Here is a 15,007-nt window from a genome sequence, read left to right on the forward strand (position 1 = left end):
TAGGGGAGCAACTCGGTCCGAAAGCAGCAGCAAACAAGCATTCAAAGTTTACACAAATATAGTGGATAGGAAGGGTTGTTAATTATGTGCTAAAATACCAACTTTGCTTTTTATGGTTTAGGAATACCATGCACATATTTTGAAAATTTTGGAGAGTTTGGATTTAAGAAATTTGGTGAGAAACTTGGTCAATGAGCAATTGGGTGCACCTTGCAAATGAGTATTGGGATATGTAATACCTAAAGTCTATGAGTTTTTTTTTTGGTCTCTTGTAGGGGAATAAATCTCACTCACTGAGAAGTGAGCCCTCTCAGAAGCCGCATCTGTAAGGCACTTACAAACCCATGTAGAAACTAGAAAGCCACGATATAAGCTAGAATGACCGTATGAGAGTACGAGTCAAAGAATTTTTTTTAGGGGGTCTCTAAAGACATAGATCAGAGATTTTTTTTTTGGCAGGGGGTTGGGAAAAAAAATAGAGGTTCCTTTCTCTAGAACCATACATTGTCTGTACCAAAACCTAATTGTGTACTAAAACATATATAATACATGTGCATAATGGAAGAATTGAAATATTTTTTAAATTACTATGTTAATTATGTTAAAATTATTAGACTAAAATGCTTATAAGAGTATTTGGTTCTAAGTACTTTCTAATCAAAATCAATAAAGGATCTCTCAAACTAAAAATCAGTATCATTTATCTAAATTGTATAAAATATTTGGAAACTAAAGATCATCTATTTTGAAACTCTCATGTTGATGTATTAAGCCAGTAAAAAAATTAATAATAGCAATATGGTTAGGAAACTAAACATAGTATAAGCTATATATTTTGCAATCCCAAACCATTGATTTGGTCTAAATATTTTAAAATATATATAGATATTTTAGCCAAGATGATTTTTTCTAGGCTAATTTGGTTGATATTATATAAAAAAGTTGGAGCATTTTGGATTAAGAAGATAGGTGCATTTCTTAATTTTTTCCCTTTTATTCAAACGTTGGGCAACACCTATAGTCTATTAGTTGATCCATGTTTAGGGGTGGAAATATGACAGGTTGGGTTAGGTCAAGGATCAATGCAGGCCCATTCGAGACCCAAAGACTGCTATTAAACCCAACCCAACCACCTTAATAAACCCATCCAGGTCTCAATTTTTTGAGCTTGGGTTCAAAATCTGTGCTGGTTGGTTCGGGTCAAGACAGGCTTAGGCCTAAATGCCATTGTTTCTTGGGCCTAATGTTGTGAGCATCTTCATTTTTTTTTTTTTGCTAAAGAATAGGAGGGGGGAGAGGTGAAACCCCGCCCGCGTAGCAGCTCCCACTGGCCCCCCTTCTATTAGAGAATGTTCGATGTAGATAGACATGATGGCTATCCTTTATTCATATTCTCCCCGATCCATGAGTTGCCCCATGTGTGAGTATGTCACCCCAGCTCCACCTCAGTACTGGCAGACTAGATGACGACTCCACCGAGCAGACCAAGCGCGGGACATCCGGTCCTCACATTTAATGGACGCTCGCGCATTTTGAACCTGAGCTACTCTGGTGGAATCTTAGCCCCATTCCAACCATGCTACCACCTTGGTGGCTTGCTGTGAGCATCCTTCGGGAGTTACAAAATTGATAAACTTTGGCTCACTCGAACCCTAAGCCTGATGACTTAGAGAGGCCCGCCTATTTGACCTAAAATTAAGATAGATAGCTTGGAATAGGACCTTAGCGCATAGAATATATATCCTATCTCTAATCATCTGAGATAAGAATGAGCCTGATCAACCTAAATCCAAAAAAAACCTGGCATATATTTTTTGATCTGAAGTACCATATGAGTTGCATCAGGTTAGGACAGGTTAGATTGGATCAGGCTGCATCGTAGTTAATCACAAGTCCATGCATTTTGACCTAGGTTTTAATTGGGAGTTTATTCTAGAAATAAAGGTACTACATAGGGTTGATAGCCTTGTCCTATATATTTAAGCTTGATGGGATCAGTCAATTTCGAACCCAGCCTGAGCCCGATATAGAATGGCCTGATCTTTTTAATCACCTGCCCAGTCCAAGTAAAGATTTATGTTGGCCAGATCAAACCTAGAATGTGAGTCGGGACCGGGCTAGTTTTGGGTTGACCAACCCTTCTAGACCTTCACTTGGAGGGTCACCTGACTCACCCAGCTCAGGCTGACCCAATGCGTGCATCACTTTTCGTCAGTTCAGGAAAATTATAAAGCCCCTTATGATCAGTGGGCTCTTATTTCGCTTGTCACGTGGAATTATCAACTCCGTCCCATCAGTTCTACCAGAAAACTGGGGAAATAACAAGTAACAAATATAGCTATAATCTAGCAACTCCTTACGCCTGCCCTATTAAATGGCTCTTACAAATTGCCGCGGGAAACACATTCTAGGATCAGAAATACAAAAGTCTATAGTCCGTTGGTATTCTAAATCGAGAGAGGGAGAGGCCAGGAGAGGGAGACAAGTTTACTGTTCTTCGCGTTTTTATGATTTTCCTTATAAACACTCTCATGGACAGCATTAGGCTATTAATGGGCGCTATGAATCAGCTAACGTTGCAAGATGAGTGTTTAATGTCACGCCCCGGACCCTGGGCCCGGATATTACATTTAATATGCCTTAATATACGTTCTACGTGTGATGTCCTCTCTCTCCTCTTCTATTCTCGTCTTTCCTTCTCTCCTCACCGTTTCTTTCCCTCGCGCTCACCTGACTCTCTCTTTATCTCTTTAGGTCCTCATGGCGGAAGTAGTGGATAAAATAAGCGATGAGATTTCAGAGAAGGCTCCATATTATCTCTGGCCATTAACGCCATTGGAAAGGTTTTTGTTCGGTGAAAGGGAGCTGCATGTTTCAAAGAAACCAACACCGAGGGAAGCAAACAAGGTGGTGTTATCAAGCGATGCAAATGCGCATTGCGGGGATCCCCTTGGTGCAATAGGTGTTCTTCCAACCGGTGTTTTTCCAACAGGTGTTCTATTAGATGAGTCCGGATTTTGTGAAGGTTTTGTTGGTGGCAATGATGAGGAGGTAGAGGAAGGACTTAAGTGTACAGAAGCGAAAAGAAGGACGAGCATCTCGAGTTCTTCAAGATCTTATGCTGCGGATATTAAGTTGGTGAAAGGGCAGTGGACAGCAGAGGAGGACAGGTAAGAAGAGAGAGGTGTGATGACTTAGTATTTATGTTAGTTGGGCATGTTGATAAGAGGACTTAAAGAAAAGGACTTTGATTTTGTCTAGGTTATTGGCTTTTGAAACTAGTTTCTCTTCTATTGCAGTTTGCTGATTAGATTAGTGGAACAACATGGTGTTGGAAAATGGTCTCAGATTGCAAAGAAGTTGGTCGGTAGGATTGGGAAGCAGTGTCGAGAAAGATGGCATAATCATCTACGCCCTGATATTAAGGTGTTATTCTTTTCATCTTGCTTCTAACTTTTCTTTTTTAATCTTGATTTTATAGTGTTTGTTTTTATTCATGAAACATCATTCTTCCAGTGCTTTGAATGATTTCTTTATGCATGGGCACTTTTCATTTCTTCTTCTTCTTTGCTTTTCATTAAGTTTTACATTCTTTCTCCTGCGTTGCATGCGTTATCATTCCTTCAGAAGTGCTACCTGGACTTCATATACTGTATTTAACTTGTTCTCTTCCTCTATGTTCATTCATTTGACACACAACTGATCTCTCTTCAGAAGAATCCGTGGAGTGAAGAGGAAGAGAGGCTACTAGTGGAAGCGCACAAGAAGGTTGGAAACCGATGGGCAGAGATTGCCAAGCAAATCCCTGGTAGAACCGAGAACTCCATTAAAAATCATTGGAATGCCACCAAGAGAAGGCAGAACTCAAAAAGAAAGACCAAGAAAAAGGCAAGTCAGGCGGAAACATCTCAGCCTTCCATTCTACTTGAATACATCAGAAGCAACACCTCCAAGGAGACTAGCACCACAATGACCACACCTTCCACAACCCCACCAAACCAACTCAAAATCACATTCCCAAATCCATCAGAACCTATGTTTGCTTGCAATTTCTCTGCATCAACTACTAGAAATATGGCAGGTGAAATGCTAGCCATGCAAAATTATATTGACACTTCCTGTAGCCAACAACCAGCTAGCGAGAGTGTACTGGAGAACGGACTTCATGTCAAGGATATCCAAGAGCCTCGTATGCTTGAATCACTCGAGTTCATGGGCATGGATGGAGATGATGATGAGTTCATGGGTATGGATGGTCATACATTCTTGGCTACTCCACCAGCGCCTAACTTCTTATATGAAAAAGCTAGTCCTCCTCCTACTGGCTCGCATGATACTCCTATGAGTGGTGGCAGTTCTCTACATGCAGACACTTACCTTTCCTACCTTCTAAATGGTCCCCCTTTAACTTCTCTTAGTGTGGCTGAGAGTGATACCTCAGAGGTGCTTGCCGACGATGTCAAGAGAGATATGGATTTGCTAGAGATGATCTCTTCTTCTCAGTTCTCTAGCTCTCAAAGAAGTTGCAGTGATGGTAGCTTCACTTATCTCTATTAGAATTTTAATCAGCATATGATTTTGGGCGATGGAATTGGATGTAAGAGCTATGTTTCAGTAGCTACAATTTTAATTTTTTTTCTTTTTTTTTTCTTTTTCTCTGAAGAACATAAGGACCGTTATGTTCTTTCTTTGTTTCTTTGTAATTTGTCTTTAGGGGAGCTTTGCATTCTATTCATATCCCCGTGATGACTTTTGGCTACCGTAGTAATGATTCCACTAGCTTTTACCATGTACGTGGTGGAGAGACTTTCGCCCTCCCTCCCTCTCCATGGATATTTGTAAAGACCAATGAAGTACCATATTAAGTACATTTAATTAGTAATTATGGTGCTAATTAATTATTGTTGGCTTAAATTTAAATTAGAATTTATTTTCTTTTCCTTGACATTGAAAACTTGTCAAATAAGGGGTTGCTGGTCAAACTCATGAGGAGCCATCCTAGCTGTCCATTTGCATTGGACGGGTAGTATTGGTACGGCAAAAACATATAAGAGATTGGGAAATAATGCAAGGAAACAGAACACAGTGGAAATATTTCTCAGAGGCATATAATGAACGTTTTTTTTTCTCTTTCTTTTTGAAGAGGAATGCATCTTTGATAAAACACAATATTTAGTTGGAAAAATTGTGCTTCCCCACTGTTTAAATTTGTATCTCAGAAGCCCATGTTTGCAAATGCATATAAAAGTTTCCCTCAAAAAACTAATACATAACAAATACATATATAATTAATTACAGGAAAGTCAAAACATTTGTAACTAAGACATATACCTACAAACGTATCATCTTATAGCAACACTAGAGGTTGTCATTGACCTAAGCATCTAGACGATAGAACAATCAATAATTCCAAATTATGTATATCTACATACAGATTTAGGGTCTATTTGGATAATTTAGCAGGATTTAGGCTAAATTTCTGCTAGATTCATGGACTAGGAAGTTCATTTAAGCATCGTCCATATCAACCAAATGCGCCCAGCTTGGATTCTATGGAAGAGAGAGAGAGAAAAAAGAGATCTCCATGGCTCTTTTTCTTTCTTCTACAGATTAATAAGCCCATAGACTAGGATTTAGATTAGAACTTTGTTGGCCCTTACAAGATGCAGACTAGGCAGGTCAATAGGTCCGGTTGCAGGAACATCTAAATAAGCCTTTAGAAGACAAAATAGCCCAAATATACAGCCAAAATAAGTCCTCCAATTTTCTCAACCTTTTTTGTATCATAAAAGTATTTCATCTAATCATGTTTGAGATATTTATTGCAATAAAGCTAACTATAACTCCCAGGACAATTGCCAATCCTATGATGGTGAAGTGTATGAATATATATATATATATATATATATATATATATATATATATATATATATATATATATATATATATATATATATATATATATATATATATATAGTTTAGTTGTTTTCTTAATCACTATTGCATGTTTATAAATTATATAGTTTCTAGATTATGTTGAATTCATTGATAGGTGGAATGCTTTGAATGCTTATAAGGCAAATCCTTGTGAGTATGTGGCGGTTGTCATGCTCTTGTATAGTTCCATAATGACTCTTGACATATTTTTTACATAAATCTACCATAACATATAAAAACTCTAGAGATATGACTATTTAGAAACTTAAGACATTCAATAATATCCACTTCATTAAATGACTCAACACACGTTGCAAGAGAAAAAACGAGATTTTCCGACGCTTTTTTTCCGACGTTAGGGGGAAGCGTCGGAAAATTTTGGTTCAGCGCCAAACTTTACCGACGCTTCTAAAAAGCGTCGGTAAATCTTCAGAATCGACGATGTTTAAAAAGCGTCGCCGTAAGCTGGACCTAAGACGGCACTTATAAGCGTCATTGGAGGCCAAATCGCTTCCCAACCCCTCGCCCCCCTCTCGATCGATGCCCTAGCTGCCTTAAAAATCTCTCCTCTCCTCTCCTTCATCAATCTCTTATTCAAAAGCGTCCGACGCCGACATCAATCCACCGGCTTCCCATCTCGCTTCCCGAGCCCTAATCGGCGTACTCCGTTCTGCTTTTCCGCCGCCATCGACCTCACCCTCTTTCGGTGCCTTTCTTCTTCTTCGTTTCTTGAATTTTCTGCTCTTGGCGAGGGCTAGTATTTTCTGTTGATTTTTTTGGGGGGGTTTGTCGATCCCTTTCCTTTCTTGGTGATTGCAGGTGCTTTCGGGCTTTAAAAATTATAGGCACTTCCTTTCTCATTTCTGAAGCGGCTTAGGGATTTAGAGAGGAGAGAGAGGAGCTCTTCTTCTATAATTCTTCCTCCTCCATTACCGATCGTTCGCGATCGTTTCTATTTCTTCTCCTCGAAATCGAATCTATGGCAAGGAAGCGGAAATCGGATGCGATGCACCTCGACAAGGTGGATCGGACGCTCTACTCCACCTTCTGCAGCACGGCCAACTCGCTCTCTCAGTTCTACACCCAGGCCATGAACCATCAGAAGCTCTCCTTCCCGGCCGGCGAGCGCCATGCCCTGGTTCCCCTCTCTCTCATCCTCATCAATCGACTGTTCCTAGGTTCATCTTTGATGGATATATATATTTCTCCTAAACTATCATTCTGATTGATGATTGAAAGGTTGTTGTTTTATGGTTCCTTTAGATTGTTACTGATTCCCACTTGATGGATTCTATTTGTATTGGCTCTTCTTTCATGAAATCTTTGTAAAATTTCTTCTTTCTTTTTCGTTTTTTTTTTGTTTTCTTCTGTCGCTGTCCACATTTCTGGTCCTTGATGGAGTGCAGTTTCTTTTCTTTTCCTCTTCATATGCATGTTTGGAGTTTGTTTTGTGCTTTTGTGATTCCATGATTTTGCCAAGTTAAGCTTTTTCTTGTTCTTTTCTTCTGATCAAGCGATCTTCTTCTATTTCGTTCTGTTCTTAAGTGATCGAGCAAGTAGCTTTTGGTGTATTCTGTCGCTTTTTTCCTCTTGTTGCAAGGCATCATTTTTCATGTAGTGCTTGTGATTGGCTAGATTATAGCTTCTTGCTGTGCGCTTGCTGCATTTTTTGTGGCCATAATCACATCCATATGCATTGAAGGCTAAATCGTTGGCTTTTTACTTTTAACTTTTTTAAAAAAAATTGAAGGCTAAAGCCAACGCTTATAAGTGTCGGCTGTGAGCCTTTTAGTGACGCTTTTAAGTATTGCTAAAAACTGACATTTTACGATGCTTTTCAAAAGCGTCGGAAAAAAAATTTTTCACTCAGGTATCACCGATGCTTCGGCAATGCTTTGGATAGCATCAGGCGGACCTTTACCGATGCTTATAAGTATCGGTAAAGGATGTAAAAAACGCCGGACAAGACCACTTTTTCTGTAGTGTGTGACTCTTTACTTCGCATTAAACTTGGCTTAGACTATTGACTTCTGGACTCTTTAACCATGCCAGGTAGGATGCCTTGTAGGATGCCACATAGCTTGACTCAAGTAATGCAATATAATACTCTAGTATATAATACTAGTATACAATACTCTACACTATTGACTTGTTTTAGTATATAATACTCTAGAGAAAATGATGATAAGTAATTGCAATCTACTCCATGCGATATGGCTTTATATAGTTACATAATGACTCTAGACGTACCTTTCACATAAATATATTGGAACATATTATTGTGGTTCAAATTCGGCCCGAGGGTGACCACGCCTGAGGAGTCGAGGAAGCTACCGGTCGGGATGGAGTGGGAAAACCGCCATCTGCGTGCCGGTGGACCTGCACAAAGTCTCATCGGTGGAATTCCGGTGAGAGCCCTCCGATGATTAAGTTAGAATGGATCGTAGGTGGCTCAGCCCAAAAAGTCTTTAGGCGTTACCTGATGGGGCTATTTATAGTCCCGCAGAGGTGCCCAGGTGGCAGGCCACGGCTTGCTTGGGGCACAGGTTTTGAGCTGTTCCTGTGCACGGTATGGCGTTCAGGCGTTAACAGGGTATGGCCCTTGGTCGTCATGTCGTAGAGTGGCCAGCAAGCAAAGCATGGCATTGTGAGGCTGTAATGTACGGCTCGAGGGGATCATTGTAGATATCTGTGGTCGACGGGGCCTCTTCGGCTCTTGGTCAATCCTGCAGGGCGCCCTGAGCGGAGATGTCTGGCCGAGGTCGGCTCGGCCTTTTGTAAGGTCCAGGGTCAAACTGGTGCTCAGCGGGACCGAGGTCTGACCTGCTCGGTGCTGATATCTATTTGGCTAAAATTGGTTGGTTCTATGTTGTGAGCAGGATGATCCATTTTGCCCCCCATCGCATATAAAAACTCTAGCGATATGAATGACTATGTAGAAACTCGAGGCATTCATAAATATTCACTTCATCAAATAAATGACTCAACTCCTGTAACTCTTTACTTGCCATGATATTTGACTTAGACTATTGATATGTTGACTCTTTAACCATGCCCCATAGGATGCCTTGTAGGATACCATATAGTTTGGCTGAACTGATCATTACTAAATTTGGTTTAACACCAACAACTTGAGTAGGAGGGTGACTACCAATTTACAGTCATTTGAATTAGAAAGAAATCTCTCATCATAATGTCTTCTGACATCAACTGCATGTATGGAGCTTCGTCGGTTCCTGGGAGTTGGAAATTGTGGCCTCTTCATTAAGCATGGGTGGGCTGTACGTTTCATATTTTCCTGAGCATAAGTGGGTTGCGGCTTTCATTTTCAGTCTTGTTTCACGAGAGCAATGCAAAAGAAGTATTGGCAGTGCAACACGAGTGCGGTCTATGTTGCATGGAGGGGATAGAAGTTACCCTCACTGTTGTTGAAAATATTCGTCGTGACTCCTTGTTCTACTAGAATTTAAGTTTTAGTTTGAAGTCGTTTAGTTTAAATTTTTGCACCATGAACCACCGGAATCCTTCTAGAAGCGTTTGAGACAGAAGAATAATAGCAACCGAAGTCTCAGAGAGTACAACATGAGCTGCAATAGTTTGGGCTCTTATGACTGTTGTTGAAAATATTCGTCGTGACTCCTTGTTCTACTAGAATTTAAGTTTTAGTTTGAAGTCGTTTAGTTTAAATTTTTGCACCATGAACCACCGGAATCCTTCTAGAAGCGTTTGAGACAGAAGAATAATAGCAACCGAAGTCTCAGAGAGTACAACATGAGCTGCAATAGTTTGGGCTCTTATGACTGCAAATGGGTCGGGTTGACCCATGATTTGATCCGACCAAACCTGCTTAGATCCGAGCTGACCCATGTTAAAAAATCTGTGGGGTTGGGTCGAGTTTTAAGATTGGACCCATTTCATTTTCCGGATCGGATCTGGATTTACTATATTTAGACCCGACCCGATCCGATCCGTTTGATTTTCAGAAAAATTTTAAGTTTCTAATCCTACGATCCGACTTGATCCGACTCGAACTCGGAAAAGCATGGGTGGCAGTTTGATAGTAAATACATGTCCTGTTCCTTTGGACGGGAAAAGCATGGTAAATACACTGCCTTCTTGCCATTTCTTCGTAACCATAATTCGCTAATGTACTGCAAATGCTGGAGCATGAAGGGAGGACGTGTGGGTACGTATTACATTGTTTGATAAGCCATTGTATACAGTATTTTCTGATCATGTTTATCTACCGAGACTAGAGAGGTGAGGTGCTCTTTGTGATGCAAAACTAGAATGATTGAACTTCGTTTTGATTAATAAAAAATCTTTAAAAATTTTATGGACCTTGCATTTTGATGATCGCAAGAACTGCTATACACTAGATTTAAATATTGGGATTTGAGACATTTGAGATTCTGGGTGTAGTATAAACCCACATGGTGGCATTTCTACTTCTTCTGAAGGATGGAAACTGAAAGAGTAGATGCCCTATAAGCCAATCATTTGATAGGTTTCTCTTTGTAATCCTCCAAATCATGTACTTTGACACTCGATATATATCAATAAAGGCATTGTGTTTCATCATTTGCTGCTTATCTATTTTATTATTGGATGATGAACCCCATAAATTAGGACATTGGTTTTAGGGTTATGATGAGATCATATCAGTGAGACCTAAAATCCTAAAATCCTAATTTAGAATATTCCCAGTCAAATTGGTATATTGAGTCGGGGATCAATATTACCGGAAAGACTGGCATATCTTATGTATGCTCAATATAGAGGGTGATTGATCTCACAATCACTTGTGTGAGACACTAATACAAAGATGTGGGTGCTCATTAGAGGAATGAGTTCACTGAAATGACTAGCCATGAGAACATCTTATGGATTCTTACTTAATTATCAAAAGATGGTTCTCATAGTGGGAGTTGTGCAAGTGATCCTTAGACCTGAGATCACCATGGTACCTTGTGCACTTGAAGCTATGTTTTCGTTTACCCTCATTCACGATATTGCGTTGTGTACGGGGTATTCTGGATATGGTGAATTTTGTACAAAGGTTGTGAGTAGGTCAACAAGGAATCAGTCACTTCTAGTAAGAGAAGGTAACATCCTACTTACTCTAATCTTATGATGATTCAAGAAGCCTTTGATCAAAGCAAAATGAATATTAGAAAGAGTTTCTAATGTTTCATTGTTTGAATTATCATATAAAAGATTGAGAGAGACATGAATAAGTGATTGAGTTTGATATTGATCCATACTCATGCACTTATTCAGGATGTAGTATGACTGAGGGATTGAATTGCACAGTAACTTGCCACTGAAGGGTATGTTTGGATTTGTCCAATACATTCCTCATCTTCCGGGTAGACATGATACGTTGCTCGACATCAATCATGTCTTGTGGGTTGATCGGATCAAAGAGTTTGATTAGATCAAAGCATCAGAAAGGTTCTGATTGCTAAGTCAGGTTTAGCACTAAATTGAACCTAAATTGGATTAGAGGTATTCTAATCAGGTTAGGTCAACTTGCACCTGCACCTACTGCTGGCTAAGATAAGGAACCCAATGGGTCACACACAAGAGAATTGATCAAGGGTCTAATTGGATTAGATCATGTTTGCAAGATGAACATGCTAGCACGTGTTGCAAACCCTAGCTCCTGATTCAAATTAAATTCGAATCTGATTCTTAGGTTAGGTTGATCTAATATGATTAGATCATGACCTAATATGGGTTAGCCAAGAGTTGGAACCCATTTGGCTTTAATTAGACCTGATTTGATTAGGTTTAATGTTTTCTTTAAGTTGGTTAAACCCAATTGGATTGGGTTTGATAGGGCCTTCACTTCTGGACCATTGGATCACTCCCTGGATGAAGGATCTGGTCCACTGGTTGGCGCCTTCATCTGGACCATTGGATGGTTTCCTGGATGAAGGATCTGGTCCACTGGTTGGCGCCTTCATCTGGACCATTGGATGGATTTCTGGATGAAGGATCTGGACCATTGGTCAGCGCCTGAATCTGGACCACTGGATGGCTCTCTGGATGGAAGATCTGGACCGTTGCTCAGCGCCTGAATCTGGACCATCGGTGATGGCATCTTGCTTCTGGACCATTGGATGGCACCCTGGATGATGATGCCTTGATCTGGACCATTAGATGGTGCCTAGATCTGGACCATTGGCTTTGGTTTCCTGCATTTGGGCCCTTGGATCATCAGGATTTAAGAGGGAGACATGAGAAAGAAGTTGATATACCCTTCTCCTTAGCACCCCATCATGATGGGATGCCTCTCTTGGCACATGCCTCATCATGATGAGGTGTGTGGATGGGATGCATCCCTTTATGATGCATCCCTCCATCTCTTATAAATAAGGAGGTGCCTTGGGGTTCTAAAGATCATCCAAGAAAAAGCTTCTCCTTCTCTCTCCCTTATCCCTTCTTTCTTACAAGCCTCTCTCTTTTGTCCTAACCCAAGACAAGAGGGTCTTCTTTAGGACAAAAAGGCTAGTGAATGTTTTAGAGGTAGAAAGGAAGAAGGAAGTGAAGGAAAATTAGCCAATTAAATCCTTTGGAAGGATTGAACAATTAGAATCAAGTTTTGGTGGAGCTAGAGTCTTGAACCCATTCCTGTGTGGATCAACATCGGAGGGTGAACATTTGGGCACCTTAGGACGTCTTCAGACATATTGGATATAGCGTGATAGGTATTCTTCTATACCAAGATTATATTTTCTACATTATTTGGTTATACTATTAAGGCGATCTTGGCTTATTAGGATTTCATATAATGGGTTTTATAAGAAAATTTTATAATCCCGTATCTTCCGCTGCGCCCTAGGGCACTGGGAAACCCAACAGAAACACAGGCCCACCAAAACCAAAAAGAGGAAGAAAAGAAGAAAAAGGATGAGACGCAAAAATTTAAAAAAAAGAAGTTGGAGACATTTGAAGAGAAGGCTATAAAGTTAGATAGGAAGGCTTGGTGGAAACTATAAGAAAAAAAAAAGACCAGAAGGCAAAAAATAAAAGGTTATATTGCGTTACCTCTCACAGCTGCCAGCTGCAATTTGATAGTTTTATGCTGGTGATCGTACTCGCTAGTTGATACTCCACGCAGCTGAAACAAGCATGCAAAATTTTTGAAAGTCGAGTGGGCCTGGGTTGGGACCGAGTTATGCATGGATCCGATCCGATCCGAATAATCTATTGGGTCAAAAATTGTAGCCGTGGACCCAATTCAATCTGATCCAATTTTTTATTGGGTTGAGTCTGAGCCCAATATTAAAATCTAAACAAAAAATTAAATTAGGTTGAGATCATATATGACTCGGTCTGACTCAACCCACCTGCCCTTCTAAATTTGGCTGGCTTGGGCCAGAGGCAAGTTGGTGGTAGGCAGTGAAGTAGTTATATATTTTATTTAGACCTTTTTTGGAAATTGGAATTTGTGCTTGAGAGGGAAAAGACAAACTGAGACATCAATTACTGTCAAGTAGTTTAATTTGTGCCCTTCTAAATTAAATAGTGACATGAGGTGCTGGATTAATGTCTATTTGGTGGGGCGTTCTTGTAAGGAAGCCGCGAGCATCAATTACTTGTTTCTGGGAATCCTAGCGTTGGGTCAATTACCTCCATGGTTGGTGGGGCTGTGAGGCCTTTTTTGCCCTGGTGCCTTAGGTGCCAAGGATTGGGCCGGCTCTGAGTGTTTGCTATCAATATATCACGCAACTAGGTAGATACTGTATAGGTCATATCCCAACTAACTGAATTTGAATATCTAGCAATATAGAAGGTCATTCATTTTGTTCCACTGTTTGTCTTCCCGGCCTGTAAACATCGATAATCTATAAAGACTGTAGGATACTAATGATCCTCATCATATCTCCTAGGATCGGATGGAAATCTGAAATGATCAGCTAACTGGCTGATAACCGTCCGAACGAATTACATTGGATGTATGACTCCATAAACCAAGCCTTCTTAGGCTACCCTCATATCCATAAGGAACCATAATATCATGCATATGGCATCCGAATCATAAATCTCGGCCCACCGTTTGCACCATGGTTGCCATCGATTACTGCCTCTTAGGGTTAATTGTCTTTAAAGAGAGAAGTATGCTTTAAAAGCAAGTTGCGATGCTTTTATTATTTAATAAAGTTTTTCTATTCTCTCCTGCATAAATTTTCCTGCAAGTGTTCTCCGGCTGCTTGTTCTTGATGTCCTGGGCATTGGAAAGCCCTCCTACATAGGATCATGCGGTTTTACAACGATGACAAACATAATTGCGTCACAGTTCAGCAGGGATGCAGCATGCCAATACCACCGGGCCGGCATTCAGAACACCTTACATGAGGGTAACTCCAACAATCTTTTCTTTTCTTTTCTTTCTTTCTTTCTTTCTTTCTTTCTTTCTTTCTTTCTTTTATTTTTGATTATGGGTTGGACTTGACTTAATAATGTAGTCATACTTAATCTCATCTTTCAGTCTCTCATATTTCATTATACGAATGCCTTATTTTATACATACTTATATTCATTTTGTACACAGTTAGCACACTTTATATTATTGAGAAAGATTAGACAAAACTAATCACTTTGATTAACTGTAATCACTTTCATTAATCACAGCACATTTTATACCCACATGTTTCTTTTTATCCACCTAGTCGAAGGATTAAAAGATAAAAAGCATCATAATTAATAAGAGGTAGAAATATACAAATCGCAAGCAAGATGAAGGTAGAAAGTGACCTCTCCGATATGTCAAGGAAAACACAAGACTTGGTTCAATTATGACAAGGCTCATTTCAAATCTATGGATCATTTTATCCCGATATCTCTTGGCCTAGTGATAGTAGAGCATCCAAAGAGGCCCCCCTCAAACAATAGCAGGCAAAGACAAAAGACAAACCGGAAAATGAAAACAGGTCCAAGGGGATGAGCACAGAATGCGACAGCAACGACAAGTGGCTTAGGGAAGTAACAGCAGCCATATAACGTATGTTTGCGTAAGCCTTCATAATATCTTACTAATATTTGTGGATCATTCTCTATGACT

The 15,007-nt window shown here is 40.0% G+C and overlaps 1 protein-coding gene across 1 annotated transcript; it reads left to right on the top strand.

Annotated features, from left to right (window-relative positions):
* The first annotated feature begins 2,760 nt into the window (after window positions 1–2,760).
* LOC103724161 (transcription factor MYB119-like) lies at window positions 2,761–4,557 on the top strand. Its single transcript, XM_008815333.2, has 3 exons — window positions 2,761–3,170; window positions 3,300–3,426; window positions 3,715–4,557. Exons 1-3 carry the CDS (start codon window positions 2,761–2,763, stop codon window positions 4,555–4,557), a joined length of 1,380 nt encoding a protein of 459 aa, XP_008813555.2.
* Window positions 4,558–15,007: the final 10,450 nt, after the last annotated feature.

Source organism: Phoenix dactylifera, chromosome 17 (genome assembly GCF_009389715.1).
Source record: "Phoenix dactylifera cultivar Barhee BC4 chromosome 17, palm_55x_up_171113_PBpolish2nd_filt_p, whole genome shotgun sequence".
NCBI lineage: Eukaryota > Viridiplantae > Streptophyta > Magnoliopsida > Arecales > Arecaceae > Phoenix > Phoenix dactylifera.